At 56.8% G+C, this 24,127-nt stretch overlaps 1 protein-coding gene across 11 annotated transcripts in view; it reads left to right on the plus strand.

The window, feature by feature from the left end:
* NCOR2 (nuclear receptor corepressor 2) overlaps positions 1-24,127 on the plus strand; it is a 223,944-nt gene that overhangs the window by 120,157 nt on the left and 79,660 nt on the right. For 7 of the 11 annotated variants that reach the window (XM_084539360.1, XM_084539364.1, XM_084539369.1 and 4 more), the window contains 6 exons: positions 693-749; positions 4,630-4,682; positions 14,885-14,951; positions 19,358-19,545; positions 20,694-20,790; positions 23,038-23,216. In XM_084539360.1, coding sequence (XP_084395486.1) covers positions 693-749; positions 4,630-4,682; positions 14,885-14,951; positions 19,358-19,545; positions 20,694-20,790; positions 23,038-23,216 — 641 coding nt within the window. The remainder of the gene's footprint in view (positions 1-692; positions 750-4,629; positions 4,683-14,884; positions 14,952-19,357; positions 19,546-20,693; positions 20,791-23,037; positions 23,217-24,127) is intronic. The other 4 variants (XM_084539368.1, XM_084539363.1, XM_084539365.1 and 1 more) reach the window with 3 other exon arrangements.

Consider the following 24,127-nt stretch of genomic DNA (forward strand, 5'->3'; position numbering starts at 1 on the left):
TGGAGCGCTCTGGATTTATCGGGCTGTTAGTAACAGAAATGGAAAAGCCTGGCTTTGCGAGGAAGTGCTGTTTACTGAAAATGTCATCTTTTATTTAGGCTCCTGCCGCAGCGAGCCCATGGCTCTTTTCAGGCCTGTTTAATTAGTAACCACCCCGCAGCCCCGCCACGTGTTCGGGGTTTCTCTCTAAGAGGCGCGGGGAGGTTTGGCTGGGGAGGGAGGGGGCAGCCGAGGGCTCCCCGGCTGCGGGGAGGGGAGGGAAGAGAGAGCAAAACGAGGAGCCAAGGGCAGCTCGAGTAGAACGATCACATGCTCGCGGAGCGATGAATCCTAGAAAGGGCATCTCTGTGTGCATGTGGGCTCGCCCGCCCTCCTCCTCGCACTGCGGCCGCGCCGAGGTAACATGCACAGTTCAGCAGCTCCAAAGCTGGAGGAGCCCGGGGCTGCGGGGAAAGGAAGGGTTTTGGGGGGGCTTTGGGGGGTTTCTTGGGGTGCTGGGAAGCTCCCAGTGGTGTGTTGGGGTAGCTCAAGCTGCCGCTGCCCGTTGCCTGCAGGGATTTGTTGGGGAAGGGGTTTTGGCACAGGTGGGGCGCTGGAGCAGAGGGCTGCAGCTGTAAGCAGCAGAAATAACTTTTCTCCCCCCTCCCTTCTCTCTCTCTCCCTCCTCCCCTCTTTGCTTTCCCTCCCTGCAGAAGAAGGCAGAGGCTGCCCACCGGATCCTGGAAGGACTGGGTCCCCAAGTGGAGCTGGTGAGTGCCACCTCTGCCCGCGGGGGGTTTGGAGCGGGGCCAGCCTCGGAGAGCTCCCCGGGAGGCGAGCGCCCCGGCGGTGTGCGTCTGAGCCGTCAGAAGGAAGTGTGCTGCTGGCCAGGACGTCTCGCTGGCTCGGCACCAAGGCAGGAAACGAAGTGGCTGAGATGAGTATTGAAACACACACACACACACACAGCCCTCTTCGGAGAGCGTTAACCCTTCGGCTCCTCCGTCGCACGCCGCGGCAGGGCAGGGTGACACGGGGGGGGCTCTGGCACCGCACAGCCCCGCGACGGGACACTGGCACCCAGGAAAGGGGAAGGAGGGAGCTGGGGAAAGGGCTCTGAAAGCACACGCCAGTCACAGCCACAGCTGCCTGCAGGTATCGGGACCTGCGTGCGTCCTATTTCTGTCTCATGCACACAGAAACCGAGAAAAACACCTTTAATAACTTGTCATTTCGGGGCTGCTCCAGCATCCAGCACGATTTTGCTGGAAGTCAAGCAGCTGATTGCTGGAGGGGTGGCTGGAAACAGCACCTGAGGGGCTGAGGATGAGAAAGGTGCTGGAAAAAATGATGCATCTGCAGGGATGGTGCAGAGAGAAGCAGCTGGAAGGGTCAGAGCGGGCCGGACCCGGGTCTGGCAGCATCCCTTACGCTGCACCAGCCGCGGGGTGCAGCAGAGGGAGCCTGTCCTGCCAGGGTGGATGCAGCAGCCCTGGCTGTGCTCATCGGCTGTAATTTGGACTTGCTGTGCGGAGGTGGGACTAATCACTGTCTTCCCCAAGTGCGGAAGGGAGAGGTCACAAGGGAATTAGTGGTCGCTGCTGCGTGTCGCAGCCCGCTTCCTCGCTGGGGAGGCAGGGCGCGTTATTTTTCCTCTGAGTCACCGGGGTCAAACCCTTTGGCCTTCTGCTGAAGGTTGGCGGTGCCTGGGACTGGTGCTTCCTCATCCAAAAGGTGGTGCACTTCCTTTTCTTCCCCCACGCACCTTTTTTATTTTCTTCCCCTCTTTTTTTTTTTTTGGATTTGCTGATGCTTTTCCCTCGGGCGCTGATGCTCCAGAGCCAGCCTGTGTCTTCAGGGGAGTTTGGGAGCTGGGCCAGAGCCCAGAGCAAACTTTCCTCTGTCTCTCCATCCTGTTCCTTGATGGGGAGGGGAAACCTCTGCTGAGCAAACCCTGCCAGCCCCTCCTTGGGCTCTGTGTGCCTCGCACAGGCTGTCTCCATCTGCCTGCCCAGCGAGGGACCCTTCCCAGCACCCAGGTCCTGCCAACGGCATCAGGTGGAAGAAGGGATTTTGAGAGCGATCCAGGATAGGACAAGTAGGGACTTACCCAGGGTTTGGGGCTGTGTCATGGATTTCTCCTCGGTTGGAGGCTGCTGGGTGCTGGCCCAGCTCTGGTAGGGAACTCTTAGCTCCTGACGAGTCTTTTAAACAGCTTTTGGGCTACGAGATCTGCGCTGAAATTTGTGTCCTTGGGAGCTGAGCATCGTAAGGAAGCAGCTCCTGTTGGTTTCCTTCCCAGCTGCTTGTTGCTTTGAACCTACAAGCACCAGCCCTGCATTTTTTGCCTTAAGAGGTCTGATTCGTGTTTGATTCTCTTTGGAGGATCCTCATTTCTGTGCTCTGCAGGTTTTAGACATGCAGATTTGCACCCCAAGCCCTTTGCCCATTAGTGGTGCTTTTCCATGGGCTTCTGGGTGCCCTGACGCCTCCTCCCTGGGCCCCAACATCAGCCCCAGCCGATGCAGGATGTGCTGGGGATCCCAGTGGTCGTGACCCACACCAGGGCTGAGCTCCCTGGCTGTGAAATCACCCCCTGCACTGGGACCGGGGGCACCTGGCAGCACGGAGCCCCCCGGGGATGTGTGTGCTGCGGTGGTGGAGCAGCCAGGGCCCCCGAGGCTGTGGTTTTGTAGTAGCTGGTGAACGTGAGCATCCCCGTGTTATCCCTGCCGTGTAGCTGAGACCATTTCAAAATGACCCCGTGTTTCCCCTAGGGAGAAATTTCATTGAGACTTGCGCTCTGAATGCTGCAGTGACCAGAAAGCAATCGAGGGCTTCCATTCTGTTTTATTTTTAAAGAGCTTTCAGTAAATCCACGGATTTCCCAGTCACGGCTTGCCTGGCGATTTTGTTTTTCCTAAATGTCATCCCCAGAGGAACGTGGTACGCATTGCTTCCCGTGCAGCAGTGCCGTGCACGTTGTGAGCGTGTCCCCGTGCCATCCAACCCCTCAGGTTTGCTTTTGCTTACTCGTTTAGGAAGTTGTCATTCTGGGCAGGTTGCGGACAGCTCAGAGGAAGGAAGGATGGTGCCTCTCGCTCCTCTTTTTAGCATTTAGTTTTTTTAGCATTTAGTTACGGGGTAGGTAAAACTCGTCTCCTGGCTCGCTGGGCTGAGTCACGGTGCTGGGCAGTCAGAAATCTCCTCGAGGTGGTCTTGTTGTGTGGGACTTGGCTTTGGGTCCCAGTCTCCTATTGCTGAACGGCGCATAGTGCTGCGTGCAGGGGCTGCCCGTTAACACCCGGGTTCCCTGCTCGTGTCCCAGATAAGGAGCAGTGGAAATAATTCAGCAGCCTCCAGTGAACTGAGCAGCATCAGGGCATCGGTGACATCCCATGTGCACGGGAGTCTTCTAACCCAGACAGAAACCAAAACACGGCTGCCTCCCCTTCTCTCAGAGGAGATTCGCACCTTGTCACGTGCCAGCCTATTTACTTTGTTTGTCAGCACAGAGTGTTGTCAGTGCTTCATTTACCAGCACTTCCAGTTCCTGCAGCCCTCCCGAGAAGCTGTGGCTGGTCAGGGCTGCCCAGTGGCTCCTCGAGTTGAGCCATGGACGGGATGCTCCACAGCCATGGCTCCATTTCTGACTAAGAAGCAGGTGCAGACCTGCCTCTTGTGAGCTGCGTCCGTGTCCCTCTGAGCTTTCCAAGTGAGAAGTGCCCAGCCCTGAGAGCACTCCTGATAAATACCCCTGGGGAGGAGACCCCACTGGGCACACGCCTCCTCCTGGGGCTTGTCCCCTCTCCTGGTGAAAGGTGTCCGGGTGCGTTGTTCTGGCAGCCGTGCAGAGTGCCAAATGCCCCACTGTGCCTTCAGGGCCACGCTGGTTCCTCTCCCCACCTCTCCCTGCACCCGAGGGATCACTTGTGCCTCCCCAAGCAAAGAGGGACGCGTCCAAGGGCAGCCAAAAAAAAGAAGCTGGCGACCTGCTGGTGCCAAGACGCAGCAGCGATGGGCTGCAGGGGGTGGCTCTCCCTACACCCCTCACTGCTCTGTGCAAATCACACACAGCACCACTGTCCACACGGGTGCCAGGGGGCTGCGGGGACGTGCCCAGCTGCCCTCCCACCCCTTGCACTGCTGGAAACCCCAGGGGCTCAGCCTCATCCTGCCTCCTGTCCCTGCTGGTGGCTCTGCGGGGAGCTCAGGCGTGCTGCTGCCGCCGCGTAGACATAACAAGGCGCAGCGCACGGGCTGGCTCTGCCCGCTCCCCGGGCCCCCCTTTCCCCTCGCCTCCCCCGTGTCGTCTGTTCGGAGGCGCCCAGCAGCCAGGCAGCGCGCCGGGCCGTGTTTTACAGGCATTACGTAGCAAAACGCTTCCAGCTCGGGCGCTGCCTGCCCTCCCACGGGCTGCGCCGGGATGCGCGGGGACTCGGCGGCGCTGCCGGCAGCCAGCTCCCTCCGGCAGGGGACACGGGGGGCACGGGGACGAGGACGGGGCCGGGCGGTGCTGCGGGTGCTGCTGTTCCTTTGCGCCCAGGCTGGTGAGGCTGGGGGGGGGGACGGGAGGCAGTTCCAGCCAGGTTTAAGTTTCTAAATGTCAGGCTGTACCATTTATGCCTTCATTTTTCTTCTTTATTTCAGCCGTTATACAACCAGCCTTCAGACACCAGGCAATACCATGAAAACATTAAAATGTAAGTACGGGGCAATAAAGGCTCTTCTAAATGTCAGGTTGTGCGCTAGGCTGCGGCGGGGGATGCTCGCTCGCTCCCAGACCCCGTCCTTACCTTCCCAGAGCTGCTGCCTCGCCGCTCGGGGTGCCCGAAGCACGACCCATCTCCGGGAGCTGAGACGGATGCTGAAGGTGCCGATTGATTTTCCTGGGGGTGGTGGCAGCAAATCCTGGCTCCTCTCTCAGGGCTTTCCTGCAGGGCTCTCACCCTGGCTGCAGGGGGCTGGGGGGCACAGCCCCGTGGTGCTGCAGCTCTGCCCTCCCCGGTGCCACGCTCGGGGGTGGCTCTGCCGTGTGGGTGACAGTGGTGTCCAAGGGCATTTGGGAAGGAGACGAGCTGCGTGGTGCTTTATTATTTTTTTTTTTTTTGTCTCGTTTCACGCATGCCGAAGTACGAAATCAGCTGCCAGCGTGCGCGTGTGTGTGTTTGCATGCGGGGAAGCTGAAGTGAAATGAGAAGTTGCAATTACAATTAGATTTTCCTGAAGCACCTCTTGAATGTCTAATAACAACTGGTTATTTCAGAGATACTCACTGAGACTTAGCAATCATGTAATTTATGACTTATCACCTCAATACATGATTTAATCATCAACTTGCATTTAATAACCACAACGACTTCCTGAACACAGAAGAAATATAACAGATAATGAGAATAGTGATAATTGTGATTATTGTTGGAAATTTGAATAGGCAAACCAGATCTGAAACTTTTATCTGGCTTGAATGAAGCGATGATTGCTGTGAGCGGGCTGCTCGGCGCTGCCTGCAGCAAGTCTATTTCAGTACGGGCTCGGTCAGCTGCTGATAATCATCTTTAATAATCTATTAACAAAAGTTAATAATCTTCTGCTTTTCAGCAGTATGTTAATTGGTGCCAGGGGAATTACAGGGAAAGAGTTAACGGGCTCCTGCTGTTGTGCTCTGCTGCCGGGGCTCAGGGGAGCGCGTCAGGCGCTGGCAGTGTCTAAATGCTGCTGTCCCCAAGCACCGGGGGAAGGAGGAGGCAGCAAACGTGCCTTTGGCACTGCGTTTACCCCAGTTGGAGCTCGGCAGATGTTGCCAGGAGCCTTGGGCAAGGGCTGCCCAGGATTTTGGTGCATGCGGTGGGCAGATGTGTGCCCTGCGCACCGGCTGCCTCCCGCAGCACGCCGCGCTCAGGTGTGCTCTGCTAGCTGTGGAGATGTGAAACAGCAAAGGGAATCAGAGCCACCCCCTCAAGCTTTTACTGATTCAAGCCGTGAATTACAAAGCAGTGCTGATTATACCCTTGGGAGAAGAGACGATGCCTGGCGCGGGGTCTGTGCTCACCGCGAGCCTGCAGCCCCCTGCTCTCACACCTGGGTTTGGCTCTTGGTTCGGGGGGTTGACGGCTGATAAACCATTCTGTGCAGCGTTGGTGCTGGCCCGGGGACGTGCCCTTCACACTGCAGGCTGTGACCCACCCCAGGCACTTGAGGCATGTGGATGCCACCATCTGCCAGGGTCCCCCGATCTCCCCTCCTCTTGAAGCTCTCCATCACCAGCCGGGCGCTGGAGGTGGCGATTTCAAGCTTCCGGCTAGCTTTGTCCACGGAAGAACAAATTAATAGCAGATCCAGCTACTTCACCCACTCTCCGTTCCCTTGCCAATATTTGTAGTTTCGGGATGATGTTTTCCTGCGATTTAAATGATTTCCTGCCCTTTGTTACCGCGTGGAAGATGGGCACAAGCAGGAGGGGACAGTGACTGCGCAGGGCAGGAGTGAAGCTGGTGATGGGACGTGAAGTGTTGTGGGAGCAGCTTCCAGCACCTCCCCAGCAGGCTGTCCTCTCCTCTTGGCGTGTAGGAAGGGAAGGTCGTCCCAGCCCTGCCGCGGGCTCCCCTCCCTCCCTCGTGGCCGTAGCGGTGATAAACCAAGGCAAGATTGAAAACCAAGGTGAGGTTGAAGCAGGGAGCCCTGGGGTTAATGTTCTCGGTGATTAATGCTGCAAAAGCACGGGAAGGAAACCACACGTTTTAATGAAAAGCCACCATCTCCTCCTTCCAGAAACCTTGCAATTAGCTGTCTTCAGCTGGTTATTGATGCCAGCCGGGCGCATTTACAGATCTAGGTCAGGGAAAGGCCCTCGAGCTATCCGGGCTCCAGATGCTTGCTGCTTTTGACCGTGGGCCTGTCTCAGAGGTCCTGGGGTTTGGATTTTATTGTGCTGCCTGCAGAGAAGTGTGGAGAGATCGGTGAGTCCTGTCCTCCCACCTCTTGTGTCCTTGCTGCACGGTAGAGGATGTTTGGGTGCCTGAGGGCCAGGCACAAAATCGAGGTCTCAGCAGTTGCAGCGAGCAGACACTTCACGGTGGTGTGCCCAAGGTGAGGAGGTGTTAAACTTGTGCATCCTGACCAAATCCCACCCACAGCCTTCCTGTGGGCATTTCTGCTCCCTGGCTTGGTGTGGCTTCTCCCCCAGGAGCCCACGTGGGGCATGGAGGTAGCAGCCCGGTGCCTTGCAGCACCAGGGGGGAGCCGCCAGGGCACCGCAGGCTGCGCTTTGCTGGGCTGGAATGGTTCTGCTGGTGCAGGTTCTTCTGAACAACCTCACCGTAAGCAGGTTTAGCCGTGATGAAAAAGCCTTTTGGCACCTTGCTGGGTGATTCTGTCCCCAAGACCTCACCGTTTGCTGACTCTGTTGCCCTAAAAATAAACGGATCCCATGGGAGGTGGGTTCGGAGCCTCCTACCTGGCCATGCAAGGACGATCAGGCTGCTTCTACTCACAGATGCCTTTTTTTTTTCCCCCCCCAACTTTTCCTAGGGTGATTTTTTTTTCTCGGTTGAATGTTTGCAAGCGTCAGTGGGAAGGCATTTGAATATCACAAAGCCAGAATTCCTCGATTTCTCTGCAGCGATACTCTGCGCGTTGCAACACTGCTTTAATTCCTCCTGCTTGTTTGCTTTGCTTTTCAGCGGGGATGAGTCACTTCTGCTCGCAGAGCTGACTGGGGAGTTACGGGAAGATTTCCTGCTCTTCCTCAAACGTTCCCGGTCTCTTCTTTTCCGCGGAGTTTTATGGCCTGTCTCCTATTCAGTGCAGTTAAAATTAATTTCATGCCCCAGTTCATCCCAGTGTCTGCAGTTTCAGAAGCTTTTAAGTCCTGTTTGACTGCCTCGCTGTGCTCTGCTACCCGCCTGCTCGGGTCCCTCCGGTTCACCTGCGAGCGCAGGCTTCCAGCAAGCGTGCTTAATTTTGCATGCTACAGCTGCTGCGGGACCCAAGGCACAGCCGAGGGCTTTGTGCCGAGGAGCTGACCTACCTGGGGCAGGACAGGGGCCTTGGTGCCCGCAGTACCTGCTTCCTTGGAGGGAAACGCTCAGCCTCTCTCTCATCAAGCACAGAGAGCATTGAAGTGCTCTTACACCGACGGGGATGGCGTGAGCTTGTTCCCAGAGCTAGCTTGGCCCACGCTCGTGCACATTATGAATTTCCCAGCTTTGCGGTGTGCCAACTGGAGGTTGCTTGATGGATTCTGCAGCAGGTCAGGGGATGCGGAGACTTCTCGTGGTTTGTTTTTTTTTTGTTTTTTTTTGTTTTTTTTTAAACCTTGCTGAAATACAGGACGCCTAATTGTGCTCCAGTTCAGCACCACCGCATCTGTTCTGTGCCTCGTCCTGTTGGTGTTTTGCCAGCTGGTGGATGTGCAGGGTGAGAGCTGCTCTTCCTACCCCCAGTAGGGTCGCTGCGTGTCCTCCAGGCTCCTGGCCCCGAAGGCTTTAACCTTCGTTCTGCCAAGTGTCTGAGCAAAGGCGAGGCGTGCACACGAGCAGGATCAATTACCTGCTGTCCTCCTGGAGAGAGATTCTCCGAGGGGGCCTTCGCCTCCGCTGCAGTGGATTCCGACTCGGTCAGCCGTGAAGAGCAGCCCGGTAGGACTCTCCTCCCCCTTCTCGAGGCAGTCATGTTGAAATCGCAGGCTGTGGGATTTGTGTTGGAAAGCAAAACGTGAGCTTCTGAGCCCGGAAAAAGCACCCCAGAGGAAAACTGAAAAGCCCAGGGTAAGCACGTGCAAGGTGCTGCTTACAGAGCTTGCTTTAAGCCCTCTTTGCAAGGGCTTCTCCTTGCTGCTGTGCTGCAGTTCAGAAATCCTGGGCTGAAAGCAGGCAGCGTTCCCACGAGATGCCCGCAGAGGTGTCTGAGTTTACATTTAGCACAAAACTGATCAAGAGCTTTGTGTGCTTCTGATTTTCTTGCATGTCGAGATGCAGCGGCAGCCCAGCTGTGTGTACTGTTAGCCCGTTTATGTTGCTGTCTGCAGCTGATGGCTTTTCTTGGGGGGAAATGTGCGGAACGGAAATCTTTCATCTGGATGTTCGGAGAGGTTTAGGGGCTTCTGAATACCTTTTTCTTTTTGAGCTGCCTCTCCCCCTTTTTCCCCAAAGCAGAACAGCTTTCTTCTGAAAATCTGCTGCTAACTACAGCTTTCCAAATCACTTGTCACTCTGGCAAATATAAGTCATCTTTTCATTACTGCCTGTTTAGGGGTTTTAGTAGCAATGGATTGCCTCTAAATTCATAGTAAAAGCCTGACATGTAACACAAATGCTCTTCCAAACCCTGCAATTACTAATGCATTCTCTTTCAGCTCTTTTTATTAGAGCTTGTAGACATTTTCCTCATTAGAAATTCACCTAGCAGCTCCCCGCTCATCCCATTCAAGGTTTCTCATCTCTTTTATTCTCTATTTGCACGTACCAGGGCAGAAGCATTTCCTTGTGATGAATTTCTAAAGGACGGAGCCACCCTGCAGCCTTCTGCTTGTTGCTCTTGCCAGTCCGTGGTTCTCTTGCATGGACTATCCTGAAATGCTTGGGCTTCAAGGGGAGGCAAAGGCATCAAATGTGTCCAACCCATGTCCAGAAGTGCTTCTGCACTCGCTTGGGTTTGTCTCCTGTGGGTCCTAAGCTCCTAGGCACTAAAGAGGCAGGGCATGAATTTCCAACCTGATGTTCAAAGCCATGGCCATGGCTGTACCCGCTGTCCGAGGGAGGCGTTTGGGCATCTCTCTGGGAGCATCTTCACGAGGGGGTGGCACCGCAGGGACCCGCCAGGCTGTGTCACCAAGGCGCCCCCTCCTCGGAGCGCAGCGGTCTCGCTGCCCTCGGAGCTGCCAGGTGAATCACCAGCACCAACTTTTTCACACGTGGATGAATTACGGTGATGACTTCGGGCCTCCAAAGCCGAATGCATCGTGGGCCTGCAGGACGTGATTTAGGAAGCTGGCAGACCTCTGGATGGCTTCAATCTCTGACTAGTTTTTAGGCACAGCTGCAGCTTGCTGGCTGCATGACCGGCTGTGTACCTCCGCCACTGCCTCCTCAGCGGCATCAGGGTGCTCTTGGTTTAGCCCATCAAAATGCTCCAAGGTGAATTAACTGAAGATCTGCTTCGCTTTTCTTCCCCAGAAAGAGTTCCTGAATGTTGCAAGAAAGCTCTGAACAGTTCGTTTTCCAGGAACGTGACCTGTCTGTGGGCTAACAGGTGACACTGCATCGCTGCGCCCCGGCCATTTCAGAGCGAGGGAACGACTGAGCGCAGCCACCCGTGGAAGGGACATCCTGCTCCCTGCCCTCTCGGCAGGGCTCAGCACCCTGCTGCCACCATTAGGGCTTGGCACCCCGCTCCCAGCGTTGCCCCCAGGGACACAGACATCTCGACATCTCTACGTGTGCCCGCGCTGCTCCCTTGTCTGGGTTAACCTTGGAGCGTTCTTGCTGTGCTCTGTGGGTCCCGTGATTTAAGATCTGCAGTCTCGCTGGCAGTGCTTTGTTTGGGTCGAGTTGCCAGGAGGCTTCTCCGTTTCCGGCCCCGCACGATAAATCTCGCCGTACAATGGGTTTGCCAGCTGCTGGCGGCCTCCTTCCCGTCGCTCTTTGCAGGCTTGATCCCGACTCTGTTTGCACTGGCTGGCTGATGAAAGACGTCCCTGGGTAATTAAATACCCGTGATTAGTTCTGATCAAATAGCAGACTTCCTTTCATCTCTTCTCGCCCCGGCCCAAGGTCTCCTGGGCAGGTGTGCTGCAGTTCGTGGGCCCTTTGTGTCCTCGGCAGTCTCACCCCGGCGCCTCAGCAGCGCCCGCGCGCACCTCCGCCGGCACCGACGCGCATGTGGCTGCGCACATCCTTACGAGGCTGCAACCCCCAGAAGGCTCGCAGCCAAGTAATTCATGAGGACCCGAGCCAAGTGACTCAGAAGTCAGAGTTACAGTTTCTCTCCTTGACTGGCCCCATTGTGAAAGCCAAAAAAACAAAAGCAACCTCGCGCCAAGGCCGTTAAGGTGGAAGCAGCGGCTTCCACGGGGCTCCCGGCTTTGCTTAGAGGGGGAGAGGAGATGGGCTTTTTGTTGGGCACTTGGTGGGCTGGAGGTCGGCTCTGAGAACCCTGCTGAGGTGTGGGACCCACCAGCGAGGTCAGTGGGGCCGTGGGACGAGGAAGAGTTACGTAAGGATGTGCAGTCCTTGAGGCACACCCCAAATTACAGATACCCGAATCTCGCTTCCTGCACCGGTGGCGGGTGACGCTCGAGCAGCACGCTCCCAGTTTGGTTTAACTGGTTGAGCCTCTGGTTCCTTCTGGCCCTGCTGCTCGTGGGGAGGTGCTGGGGACTGGTGGGACCAGGGTTCTTGCTGGGCTCATCCAGCTTGCACTCAGCCTCCGAATTGGGCGGTTTGCCTCCAGAGCTGCTGCCACCCTGGGCATGGAAACAAATGGGCCCCGGTGTGAAATATCCCAAATCACCCACAGCCTCCATGGCAGGCTGGGCTTTCTGTTCCCGGCAGGGTTGGAAGGGGATTTATTGCTGGTTGAGCTCACCAGCAGCGGGGACCAAGATCCCTGGGGAGCTGGGAGAGCACTCTGAGAGCTGCAGCAGCAGCAGCTCCGGGCTAGCGTGGAGAGCAGAAACACTGATGTTCGTGAGACAAGTTTACAGAAGGGAGCTGCATCGAGGGCTGTCACGTACAAAGACGTGGATGTGCCACCTGGCAGCCCCAAAACCCAGCTTGCCAGCGGGCTGTGTCCGTCCCAGCCTGGCTCCTTCTGCCGCAGCAGCTGCACACGGGACAGGGACCGAGCTCTTCAGCCTGCCCTGGTGTGTGTGACGTGGGTGTCTTGTGCAGCACAGCAGTACTTGAAACTGCCCACAAGAGTCACTGTTGCTTTATCTAAGGAGCCTCCCTTCCCTCTGCCTGCGGACTGCGTGGTTTCTCCAAGCCAGCCAGGTCTCCAGATGCGATGCTTTTCTTCCACACTGGCAAGCCTCAGGCAGGGATTTGGAAGGATTCAGGCATCCGCTGAGGATGATGAAGGAAGGTTGGCACGCTGCAAGAGCGACCTTTCCGACAGGCTGCTCCACGCTGGTTGTGTCTGTGCAGGGCTATCAGCAGACTGCCTTTACCTTCCCTGGCTGTGCCGCAGGAATTTTCTTTCCCCGTTTGATTCGCCCAGGGAGCACAGCGTGTGCTTCGGAGACGTGTGGCCTGAATTAACCTCCCTGCAAATGGTTTCTAAGTAACAGCAGCACATGTAGCAAGATAAACTGTGAAGCCTATTTATATTTACCGAGATTTTATTAACCTTTAAGAGGTTGACCTTATGCAAAAAAAAAAAAAAAAAAAGATAAAGTGGCAAAAACATTTCGGGTACTTAGCAGAGGGTGGTTGTTGTTTTTAATCACTCCTTGATTGTTTCAGCCTTGGCAGGGGTAAACATCCACGGGCGTTCAAGGCATTCCCCATTTTTACAGCTGCAGAGCCATTAAATCTTTGCCTCTATTAGCACTCCCAAGGTCAGCCATGATGCAAAACTCAAGGCAATGCATCAGCTGTGTACGAGCTCCTGATTTTCTTCCCTTACTCTCCTGCCTGCTGCAGGCTCCTGCGGCGGATCCAGCAGCGGTGTCAAAGTCCCACACCGCTCCTGGGCGTCGCCTGGGCTGGCACGTGAAGGGCAGGAATTGATTTGGCTGTGCTGGCCCTTCCAGGGCCAAATCCTTCCCCTACAACCTATTCCTGGGCTTTGGTTGTGCTGGTGGGGTGAGGAGGAAAGGGGCGAGCAGTTTGCTGGGTGGGTTTGCTCTGTTGTGTGTGGGGATGACGTGCAGCATGGGGCTGCGCACCGCGGGGAGCAGCGCTGGGCTCTGTGCTGAGCACCAAGGGCTTTAAAAGTGGTGGGGTTGATGTAATAGTCACAAAAACAGGTAAAAGAGCGTTACAAGCCAGGCAGCTTTTAGTTTGCCTTTTGGTTGTCAATTTTTTCATGCTTCAGGCTGTTTTTGTACCCAGAGTTGACAGGAGCCCAGGAGGGAGGCACATCTCAGGAGTCAGCCCAGGGCTGTGCCCAAGTTACCGCCAGGAGCATCGCTCCAGCAGAGTTTCCATCAGAGTTGGAATAAACAAGCAAACAATGGGAATGTGTCTTTTGGGCACGGTCTCCTGTTGGAGCTTTCTCATGCAGAACTAAAGCCTTGGAACTAAATCCATCAGCCGGGTCCCTGCAGAAGGGCCAGCTGCCCGCTGCGGCACCGCGCAGCGCTGGAGCCAGAGGAGAAATCTCGCCGGGCACAACAGGACACGGGAGCACGCGAGGAGCCAGAGGAGGAGAGCCTGCGGGTGCCTCAGTTTCCCTAAGTGTTTAGGGCAAGCGATTGCCGTTCTCCCAGAGCTCAGCAGTGAGGTTTCGCTCAGCCCCTCGCCTGCCAAGCCGCTCTGCGGCTCCTCAGAGGATGGTGCCGCCCAGACAGAGACAAAAGACAGTGGCATTGTGCGATCCAGCAGGGAGAAGCAGCCCTTGGCAGTGATATTTGTTAATATGCCTAATGAGGTGGCCTCTGATCTTTGCAGTGCAGCCTGGAGCAACAGTGGGTCCTTTGTAAGCGTACCGGCGAAAAAGAGCAGAGGCAGAACGTGCCCGTCTGAGGGTTTATTAGCTTTCCCCCCCCCGATGATCAATGCCCCTTTGATTTCTGAAATGGAATGGGAGGACGAGGTTTGCTATCCAAGCCCTTGCTCAACAGATCGTGGAGGCTGTGTTTAGGGATGTAGGGGGAGAGGAGGGTGCTTTTTGTTCCCGGCCAGGGAGGGAACTGAGGGGTCGGTGAGGGTGTGTTTTCGTTGTGCTAAATCCCGCAGAACGTGCCTGCGTGATGCTGCTAAGCTCCTGGCCAGTAATTACACGCTGCAGCTCTGCCTCTAATCCGGAGGAAAGACTTCAGGAAACTCCTTTGTCCCCGCTCCCTACCTTTAACCTAGAGATTTTATTGCTGTGACTGTAACAGGAACAACTGCACCAGCTCAGCTCTCGGTTTCGTGCAGCCTCTCGGAGCTCCTGCAGCTTCTCCAGCACCTCGCTGCTTCGGTGGGTGTTTCTCTTCTGCAAGAGCATTTCGTGCTAACTTGAAAAAGCAGAAAGAAGAAGAAACCGAGGAGGTGTCTGGGCAGACGCCGGCTCGGTTGTGGTCGTAGCGGCTGGTTTCTCTCTTGAGGTCACACTTCTGCAAGTGGCCGGACTTTCCTGGCTGGTTTGTTTGCAGCTTTGTTAGGCACGGCTCCAAGAAAGCAAGAGGTCAGGAGATACGAGCTGCCAGCACTGCTGCAACCCGGCCTCCCTATCAGCACGGCGGTGCCCGGGGTGAATAACCCTGGGGTGTGTGTGTGTGTCTGTGTTGCTTCGCCGATGCCCCGTTAGCCTTTGTAAGCTCATGCACAGGAGGAAGCAGGAGGGAAAAGTTGTTTTCCTGAGGTCGAGGCAGGGAGAAGGCATCGCCCTCACGTCCCAGCCTTCGTGCCCCTGCCCTGGGTGGCGTGCGACGGCCACCAGGTGCTGTTGGGACTCTGATCCGTGCTGAGCGCACGGTAACTGGTAGCAGAATTGGGATTTTATGAGCTTAGCTCTCAACCTTGGTCCTGGTTTCGCCAGCAGACGTGGTCGGTGCTCCTCGTGTTCGAGAGTTTGTTGATCTTTCCATAAAGCTGGCGCAAGGTCCCCAGATAACTGCGCTCGCTGCTCTGACGTTGGTTTGGCTCCAAGCTAAGGTGGAAGCGGCTTTGTGACCTCCCGGCTGAGCTGGGAGTGCCAGGCGTCGAATTTTAGCCCACTCATTAACCAGATCTCTTTTTTTTTTTTTCTCTTGCAGAAACCAGGCAATGCGGAAAAAGTTAATTTTGTACTTTAAGAGGAGAAATCATGCTCGCAAGCAGTGGGTAAGTGATTCCTGCGTACCCTGCTTTCTGAGTATAAAGCAGCGTAATTCAGTATGTCAGAAAGGAAAGGGATTTTTCCAGCAGAGACCCGCTGAGCACTTTGTCTGCTGCTTTGTCTTTTTCCTTGCTGTGGCATCTCTGATGCTAACAGCAACTCGGATGTACAGGAGAGGTCCCCGGCCCTGCTGCGTGCAGCACCTCCCTCCACGAGCACCCCGCGCGGAGCACGCACACGGGGTTGGCTCCATCACGGGGGAGCACAGCGATCTCAGAGTGACTTTTCCTAGGGTAAATGTCTGTTTTGTGAGTAATTGAACCCTGAGAGATTGGTGAAAGAAGCTGGCTCCGCTTCTGATAAACGCTCTGGAGGCTGAGCTGCCTCTGGTCACCGAGCGATGTTCTAGGAATTTGTGGTTCAGAACAAAACCAGGCCCTGGGCAGGTCATTTCTGGACAGCCTTGCCTGCAAGATCGCTTCCAGCATCCTTCCAGGAGGGGGTTTTTGGTTGTGTCAGGGGGAAGGTGGGTGTTGGTAGGAGACTTCAGAGCGCTGTCCCAGGGCCCTAGCAATGAGAGGAGAAAGTTCAAGTGGGATTTACAGAATTGCTGCTTTCGGTGCTGCCAGTTGCCTGCTGCCAGCGGGAGCTGGAAGCCGAAAGCAGCTGGCTGGTTGTGCTGCACGAAGGAGGGGAAATGCCAGAAGCAACCAACGACCCTAACTGGGAAGCGCGGGGTGGATTTTGTGGTGTCTCGCTGTTTCCAAGCACGGAGAGTGATTCAGCTCGCCACGCAGAGCTTTGGGTTCACCTGCCAGGTGCCAGCACCGCTTCCCGATGTGTGTCTGTGCTGGGTCGGACTCAGGTGCCAGCGTCAGGGTCTGGAGGTGCAAATGCTGCGGGTTGGAGGATTTCCTTTGGTGCTGGTTTCTCCAGCACCGCTCCGGGACCTCTCCTGCCACAGCTGACGGCTTCTGCAGCGGTGGGCAGAGGGTCGGTGTCCCCTTCCTCGGGGCAGAGCTGGCTGTCCTTTACTGCAACCAGAAGGGAACCAAACGGGAGCTGTGCTGAAGCTGGACTGAGGCTGTTGTGAATATCAAGGAGCTGGGGGGAAAGATTTAGTTAGGCTGCAGGAGCACGGTTCCTGAAATACGGCCTGCAGTCAAGTCGCCTGTCATGCAAAATAGGTGAATTTCTGCCAGCCGGTTTATTCAGTGTCCTTGAAAGGGGATTTTTCAGTTTAGGGAAGCGTTTTGCCTATTCTACAAAACAGGCAACAGAAGGTTGCTGAATTTGCAGAGCGCACACATTTGCTGATGCTGTTTGCAGAACGGGTGTGCTTAGCTATTTTTCTGCCTATTTTGTAGCGGGCCCTATTTTTAGCAAAGCCCATCGACGTGCCAGCCTTCCTCGCTGGCTCTTGCCCTTGCTGCTGCCTTGCCACTGCCCGGGGCCAGCTGGAGCAGGGGCTGAGCACACCCCTGGGTTCGGCCACGAGAGCCCCCTCGGAGGAGCCCGCAGGGATCCCTCCTGCTCCACCAGGGTCGGCGCAGCAAAAGCTTTTTATTTCCTACCAAAGAGGTGATGCTGCAGTGAGAGCAGGGCAAAGGGAGCCCTTCTGGCCACAGAGGGTTTATCTCCATCAAGCGGGGAAGCTGAACAGTGGGGCTGGTGCAGGATTGGAGCAGCTCCTCCTGCCACCCTCGCTCTTCTCCTCCCCACCGAGGAGCTGCGGGCGCGTGGGCTGCGGGAGGGCTTGGCGCAGCCTGCAGCCTGCCTTCAGCTGCTACGGCAGCGTTACTACTCACACGCTTTTAGCTCAGCGTGGCAGGTCCCATTTGGCTCGCCACCGCTCGTGGGATGGAGAGGCTGGTGGGAGGATGAGCCGGGAAGGAGAGGAGAGGGAGCACCGAGGCCAGGAGCCGGCGCAGGCATTTTTTTTTGGGGAGTGGACACGCTGGCTCAGAGGATGCTTGGAGAAGGGTTAGGTGCTCCTGCTCCTGAAGTGCCTGACCCAGGAGCCTCTCCTGGTGCTAGAGCTGCGAAAACCTGGGGACAGAGTGCTGTAAGGGGCCTCTGAATAACAAATTGCGTCAAGGAAGCTAAAATAAACCCTCCCCGAGCCCTTGTCCTGGGTGAACTCGGCGTCCCCAGGTTCTGTGGGGCTGGAGCAAGGCTGGCTCCCGGCCACCAGCTGCCTCCCGGCGCCCCAGCTCGGTAAACCCTGCGGGGTATTTTTATCCTCTTCCCAAACACGATGCTCCGAAAGCGAGAGGCTGCAGCAGTGCTGGCAGGATGGGAGCTCTCGTTTGTCATCGGGCCGAGACGGCATCGCTTCGGGAGGGGTGAAAACACAGCAGCTGCGATTCCCCCGTGCTGCGGGAATTAATTGATCTGGGGGGAGAGGGTTAGTGTGCATCGCCCCAGGGTTTGGAGAGGTGCTTTGAATGTCCTGAGTGCCCTGAGAACTGCCCCCAGGAGGCTGTAGGATCACAGGATGGGTCTGCTTGGGCCACGGCCAGGCCCAGGATGCCTGGGCTGAGCCCATGAGCCAGGATGGGAGCAGCACCAGTTGTTGCTGCTGATGCCTGGGGCCGTGGCACAACAAATCCACTTGGCTCGGGGTCACCCAGCTGCCTCCTGGGCTGAAACTGGGCGTTTCCATCCTTTTGGTGGGTTTTACCTCACCCTGCTTTTTTTTTTTTTCTTGTTCTTTTTTTTTTTTCTTTTTTTTTTTTTTTTTTCTGGTTGCTAGGAGAGTGAGACGAGAGCAGGGTGCATCTGGGAAGTCCTGTGGCACCGGACTTCCCTCCAGCCGTAGGATGGTGGCGGCGAGAGATGAGTTTTATTTCTTTGAAATCTCGATTCGCCCCGGTGCTGCCGCGGTGACTAACGCGCCGGCGGCTCCTGAAACCAGCTCGCGGACTCAGCTCAGTAGTGCAGGGGGAGGGAGGCAACCTGGGGTTTGCCATTGATTATTTTGCAAAGCGCCATCTGCTTTCGCTTCCTGATTTGGGGCCTGCAAGGCACTTGCTTCGCTCAGAACGAAACCTTAAAATCCCCTCTGGTTGCCCAGCTGCTTTCACGTGAGCATCCCTCGTGGCACGGGGCGGGGGCACGGCACTGCAGGCACCTCGGGCACTTGGGCCGGACAGAGCAAGGCAGAGCAGCTCGAGGCCACCTCGGCTGGCAGTGCAGGAAGGCTCAGTTCGTGCTGCAAACAGGATTTTAAAGCTCTGGGTACCTGGCTGCCCCCCAAAAACCCCTGGGGAGGAGCGTGGTTGGTGTGTGGGGTGCAGGAACCGAGGGCACCGCAGCCGAGGGCTGGCTGCCACCGCGCCGTGCCGCTGAGTGCCAGCGCCGCTGTGCGTGGGTGGCAGGGGTTGCCCGTCCGTGCTGCCACTGCAAAACCTCTCCCCGGCACGGCGAGCTGTGGCCAGGGGAGGAGGTGGCATCTCCTAAATGACAGCTCTGTCACTGCCTGACGTCGGGGAAGTCGAGGCGGGTGCCTTTGGAGCCGCGGTGCTGCAGGCGTGCGGTGTGCGCACACCCTGCTTGCAGCCTGGACACACGTCCTTGCCAGGAAGCCCAGATCTTTGGGGTCTGTTTCTCACCACCGCCTTGCCCCCACGCTGCAGTACCTTGGTGGTTTTTATCTGGCATCAGAGATCTCCAACCCAACCAAAGCGTTTTGCTGTAAGCGTTTGGAAGCGGTGATAATGCAGAAGGCACCGTATGAGCTCTGATGATAGTAATAAGGACGGGGCCATGCCGGGCACGTGCTGCATCCCAGCGACGTTGCTAGTAATAATATTAAACCACACATTAGCATCTGAGAGCTAATCCTTAGTGCCGTGAAATCGCCTTGTCTCACTGACTGCAGCAGGAGGGTTCCGTGCACATTTAAAAGCTTTTTCTTCCCAAACCTCCAGCCGGTGAGGATGAGTCTGAGCACAGCACCTCTGGGAGCACAGCCCTCAGTGTGCCTGTGCCCAGTGCTTTGGGAACAGCAAGCTGTGCTGTGCTCGAGCTCCCCGTCCATCTGCTGAGACGTGTGTGGAGCTCAGCTCCGTGGACTCGGGAGCAGCCCGTAGTGGAGCCGCACAGGAGTTTCCCTGGGGCTCTGGCTGCTGAATCAAGCACTCAGGGTGTCGGAGGATGCTCAGCAGAAGGGGTGGTGGGTGAGCAAAGTCACGCTTTTGTTTTTACCAAAAATCTTGGGCTTGGGAGGGAAAAGCCTGAGGGCACCCGATGGGCTGTACTGCCCATCTGCCCCCGGAGCGTGTCCGTGTCCTGCTAACCCGCAGTTCTCCCAGCACTGTGACTCACGCTCAGCCATCGAGGGAAGGGCTTTGAGGAGCTGCCCTCTCCAGGCACATCTCCTGACCTCCCTCTCGCTCTGCCCTTCCAGGAACAGAAGTTTTGCCAGCGCTATGACCAGCTGATGGAGGCCTGGGAAAAGAAAGTGGAGCGCATCGAAAATAACCCGCGGCGCCGTGCCAAGGAGAGCAAAGTGCGGGAATACTATGAGAAGCAATTCCCAGAGATCCGGAAGCAGCGGGAACTGCAAGAGCGCATGCAGAGGTTAGAGGAGAAGCGGTAGGAAGGGGCTGGGCCGGTATCGGACAGCCTTTCTCTTTTGTTTGTCGGCGGGAGGATGGGCTGGGATGGCTGTCAGTCCCATTTCTCCCCTTCTGCTCCCATAACTCCAGGATGCACCAAGTGCAGGAGCCAGCAGACAAGTCACTCGCTGCTTTTTCCCCAGGGCGGCTCCACGCAGCTCCAGCAGGAGGAAAAATGTCAGGAATGTGGCTGCCCGCTCCCCTGGCTGCTGATTTCCCGGCTGGCTGCAGCAGAGCACAGAGGCAGCTCCCTTTTCTGGCCACCTGACTGGGATGGCACTAATTAGTTCCTCATTGCTAAGCCCAAATGACGATGTACGAGGCTTGCAGATGGATTTGGTCATGTCAGGGATTTGAAACACGCTCGTGCTTTGATGGGAGCGTGGGCAGGAGGAAGAAACATCTGCAGAGGTTATAGGAACGACTGCAGATGCTATGAAAGGAGCAGCGTCTCCCTGAAAGGGGTGTCCCTGTCTCTGCTGTCCCCCCTCTCCATTTTCTCCTCCTCACTGAAAGCACAGCTGAGGTCACGTTGTTTCCTGCCAGGAGCTGCAGTTTTGTGATCCCCACCCTTCTTGCTGAAAACTCCCCGTCCTTCCCACTCCAGCCCAGGGACACCTGCTGTGCAGAATCCAGCTGCTCGTGTCCATCACTGCCTTGTGCCCCGCAAGCAGCTGGATGCATGAAGAGTTCCTAATTCGTGGCTTTATTTTATCTCAAAGAGAAGGGGACAAATGGTACTGACAATTGTTTTAAATTTGTACCTGCCTAATGAGAAAAGTTTGAATTGCTTGGGACACGTGGCTGTTACGTCGGGTGATCCAGGATGGGAAGTAGATGCTGCTGGCTGACCTTGATTTCCTGCAGCATTTGCAAACCAGACACGGCAGCACAGTGCTGGTTGCTCGGTCCTGGCACTGGCACCTCTGTGCTGTGCTGTGGGGCGATGAAGTGGGCACGAGAAAATACGGTGGGAGGGCCTGGTTGGGTGTGAAATGTCCCGTGGTAGCCATGCAGGAGGTGGCTGATGGCACAGGTGAGGAACCAGGGGCACGGGGGGTGTTTGGTGTGGAGCACGGCACCGAGCAGAGCACCAGTTTCTGAATGTTCCTTGCCCTCTCCCAGCAGGGTAGGACAGAGGGGCAGCGGAGGGCTCTCCATGTCGGCTGCGCGCAGCGAACACGAGGTGTCAGAAATCATTGATGGGCTCTCGGAACAAGAGGTGAGGCTCTTCCCTTCTCCTCCTCTTTACCTCCCGCTCTGCTCTTGTCCAGGAAGGCCAGGAGGAGTAGCACCAGGCCCCACGGTGAAATCAGATGCCAAATCCCACCAGCTCCAAGGTGGGCAGGCTTCCCTACTAGCTGGTGGCCAGTAGGTAGGAGTTAGTGGTGTGTGACGGCCCCTTAGGGACACCAGACCCTGAGCACCCCACAAACACCTCACTGCTCTTGCTTCCAACTGCAGGTGGAGGTAGGAAGGGAAGGGAGCCGGTGCCCCGGCTGACGGGCAGAGGGGATTTTCTGTTTCCTTGTGTTCTGAATGGGCTGTGCAGCCTGACACAGGGGAATCCTATGGAATGAATGGTTTGTACGTGAGCCAGTTGGCCCACATCTTCTGGGAGTGCTCCATTCATCTTGAAACATCCCCGTGACCTTGGCTTCGTTTTGGATCTGGTTTCACAAGGGTTCCACTCACTTGGCACGGAGGCGAGCTGCAGTGAATGGCTTCGCGCTCGGGAGGGGAGAGCAGCCATTGCCCGGCACTAGCTGAGATGTTTGCTGCCTGTGCACGGCGCCGGGCTGCAGGCAGCTTGCTGGTAGCAAGTTCAGGCAACCACATGGAAAGCGTGGGGCTGAGGAGCAGGGGGAGGTGTCACACTGCAGTGGAGGTGGCCAAGGGGAGTGTTGAGTGGCTGCCTTTGGCCTCATGCACAGCACGTGCTGCTAAATTCCTCTCTGGCCTTCTGCTAAGCCCGGAGGCTTCACTTTGCTTTGCTCAGAGGAGGTTTGAAGAGCTTCCATCACGGGACTGAAGGATGCAGGGGGCAGGAGCCAGCCCTGTGCCCCAGCACATCCTGCAGAGGACCGCGGGTGGGCTGCCCGCCGTGAGCTGTGCGATGAGCCAGCACCCCCAGCGCATCCAGAGCTGCCCATGGCTAAAGGGAAGGAGTCCCAGTGAGGATGAGGAGCGTGACAAAACGAGCAGAAGTGTCTGTGTCCACGCTCAGGGCAGCGTTTCAGGAGGAGGTGGTTGAGTGGGGTCTGTCCTGCACCCCCGTGTCCTGCAGTTGTGTGCTTGGTCCCAGCAGGCAAGCAGAGGGCTGAGTTTGGCCGCTTGCAGGGAGGGTTGGGCAGTGTTCTGCAGGGAACCAACATCTCGCTGTGAATTAAAGTAATACATTTAGGGCCTGGCCTTCCCGGGTCAACGGCTGGGATTTATGTCCCCAGTGCCATCCCAGGTGGCAGGGGGGACTCGGGGTTACGGTGCTGAGAGCAAACAGAAGAGAGTGATGAGGGTTTCCCTTCATCCCCACATTGGGGATTTGTGCCAAAGGACCACAGGCAGCCCAGCTGGAGGGGCAGAGCCAGCGTTCAGGTAGGGGACAGCACAAGTGAGACGTCATTTAGCCACCGTGTTGGACATAGCTGAGGAAACCAGTGTGCCCAGTCCGTGCTGGCGTGCAGCCTGGGCTCGGGGCTTAGTGCTGGAGCAGGATGGAGCCACGGGTGTCAGGTTGTGTGCCGGGGTGTGCTGCTAGCAGGAAAGAAAGGAATCGCAGCCCCGTCACGGCGACATCCGATCGGCTCACGTGGCAGGAGGAGGTGGCCGGGTGGTGGGAGAGCAGCTGCACAGCTGGCAGGAGAGGGGTGGGAGCTCACGGGGGATCGATGCTGTCAGCGATGGGAACCTGACCCCCGGGGGCAACCCGGAGCACGTGGAAACGGAGCTTTGGGGGTCTGGGGTAGCTCAGAGACACTTCAGGTTGAATGGAGGGAGGAAAGGCAGAGACTGTGCTGGGAGGCATCCTGGGGGGTTTCCTGTGGGTCAGAAAAAGGTCTCCTCCCTCTGCGCACCCTTCAGAAGGCTTTGCAGGGCTGACCCGCTGCCCGGGCGGCTCAGAGGGGACTGAACCTCCACGTGGCCGTGGGTGTGATGTCTGCTCCCTGCGCCTCTGCTGCTTTGACTCGTCTCTCGTTGCGGATAGGAGCTGTTTTCCTTAAGTCAGGCATTTCCACCCCGCGTCTTTAAAGCCTTTTATTCCAAAAAAGAAAGATTAATTGCTTCCTGGCTGATGGCAATAGCCTCTTTCAGCGTTTAATTTACAATTACTCCAGCACTAAAGCTGCCTAGCGCTTGCTTTTCAGTTCTCCCGTTCCTCCTCCTGTCCTTCCCTCTCAAACATCTGTCCCCTGCGGTCCCCGCGGGCCCGCGGTGCTGACCAGCTGTTCTCTCTGCTTTTCCCCCCCAGAACCTGGAGAAGCAGATGCGCCAGCTCGCCGTCATCCCGCCCATGCTCTACGACGCTGACCAGCAGCGCATGAAATTCATCAACATGAACGGCCTGATGGACGACCCCATGAAGGTCTACAAGGACCGGCAGGTGATGAACATGTGGAGCGAGCAGGAGAAGGAGACCTTCCGCGAAAAGTGAGTGCAGCCCGCAGACATCTATCTCCATGTAGCCCTCGGGAGCTGCGGGATGTGACCCGTGCCCTGCCTTTGGCCGTGGCCCCAGCCTGCTGAGGCAGCGCGTGGTGGTTGCAGAGAGCAGCCCCAGTGCCCTGGGTGAGTTCCCAGAGGATTCATCTCGCACCCAGGGACCTGGTGTGAAGGCAGAAGCTCGTGCTGTGGTGCAGCCTCTGTCGCTCTGTTCGCTTTGGACCCGGGGTAGGGTGATGCAGGTGGACACAAACTTGCCCACCAGGCCTTTGCATCCGTTTGGTGTGTTCGTGCCCCTGTGATTTCGCTCTGCCTGCTCCCTGTAGGGATCTGGGAAGCTGCTGCTCCCAGCAGGGAGAAGGCTCAAAGTTTTTGTGTTTACACTCCCCCTGTTGTATCAGCCAGTTCAAGTTTAGAGCCAGAGAAACTCAGAGCTGCGTGCAGTGTGGTATTTTTGGATTACCCGCACGTCCAGGGGGATTCTCGGGGCTGCCAACATCAAACAAAGCCACGCAGCCCACTCAGGTTTCAGCCTCCATCCGGTGCTTTCCCTCAGCACCGTCCCGCTGCCTGTAGGATTTGCCACCAGCTGCTGTTTCCATGGCTGCATTCCCACACCAGAGAGTGCAGCAAACTCTCTCTGCATTGTTTGCTCCTGTTTGCAAGCAGTGCTTGAGAACAGCTTGGCTCTAACGACTGGGATTGCTTTGGGGATTTCTGATCCCAGGGTATCACTGCGCTGCCAGCCGAGCGCGGGTCCCAGCTCAGCCCCACATCCAGCCTCCCCCTCACCTTGTACCCCAGTGGGGACCCCAGTGCTGGTTGTACAGTGGACTGGGGTGTACTGGGTGCCCCCAGTGTGCTATAGGTGTCCTTAAAAACCAAGCTGGAGTTGAGCC

Source organism: Aythya ferina (assembly GCF_964211825.1).
Source record: "Aythya ferina genome assembly, chromosome: 17".
Classification (NCBI taxonomy): Eukaryota; Metazoa; Chordata; class Aves; order Anseriformes; family Anatidae; genus Aythya; species Aythya ferina.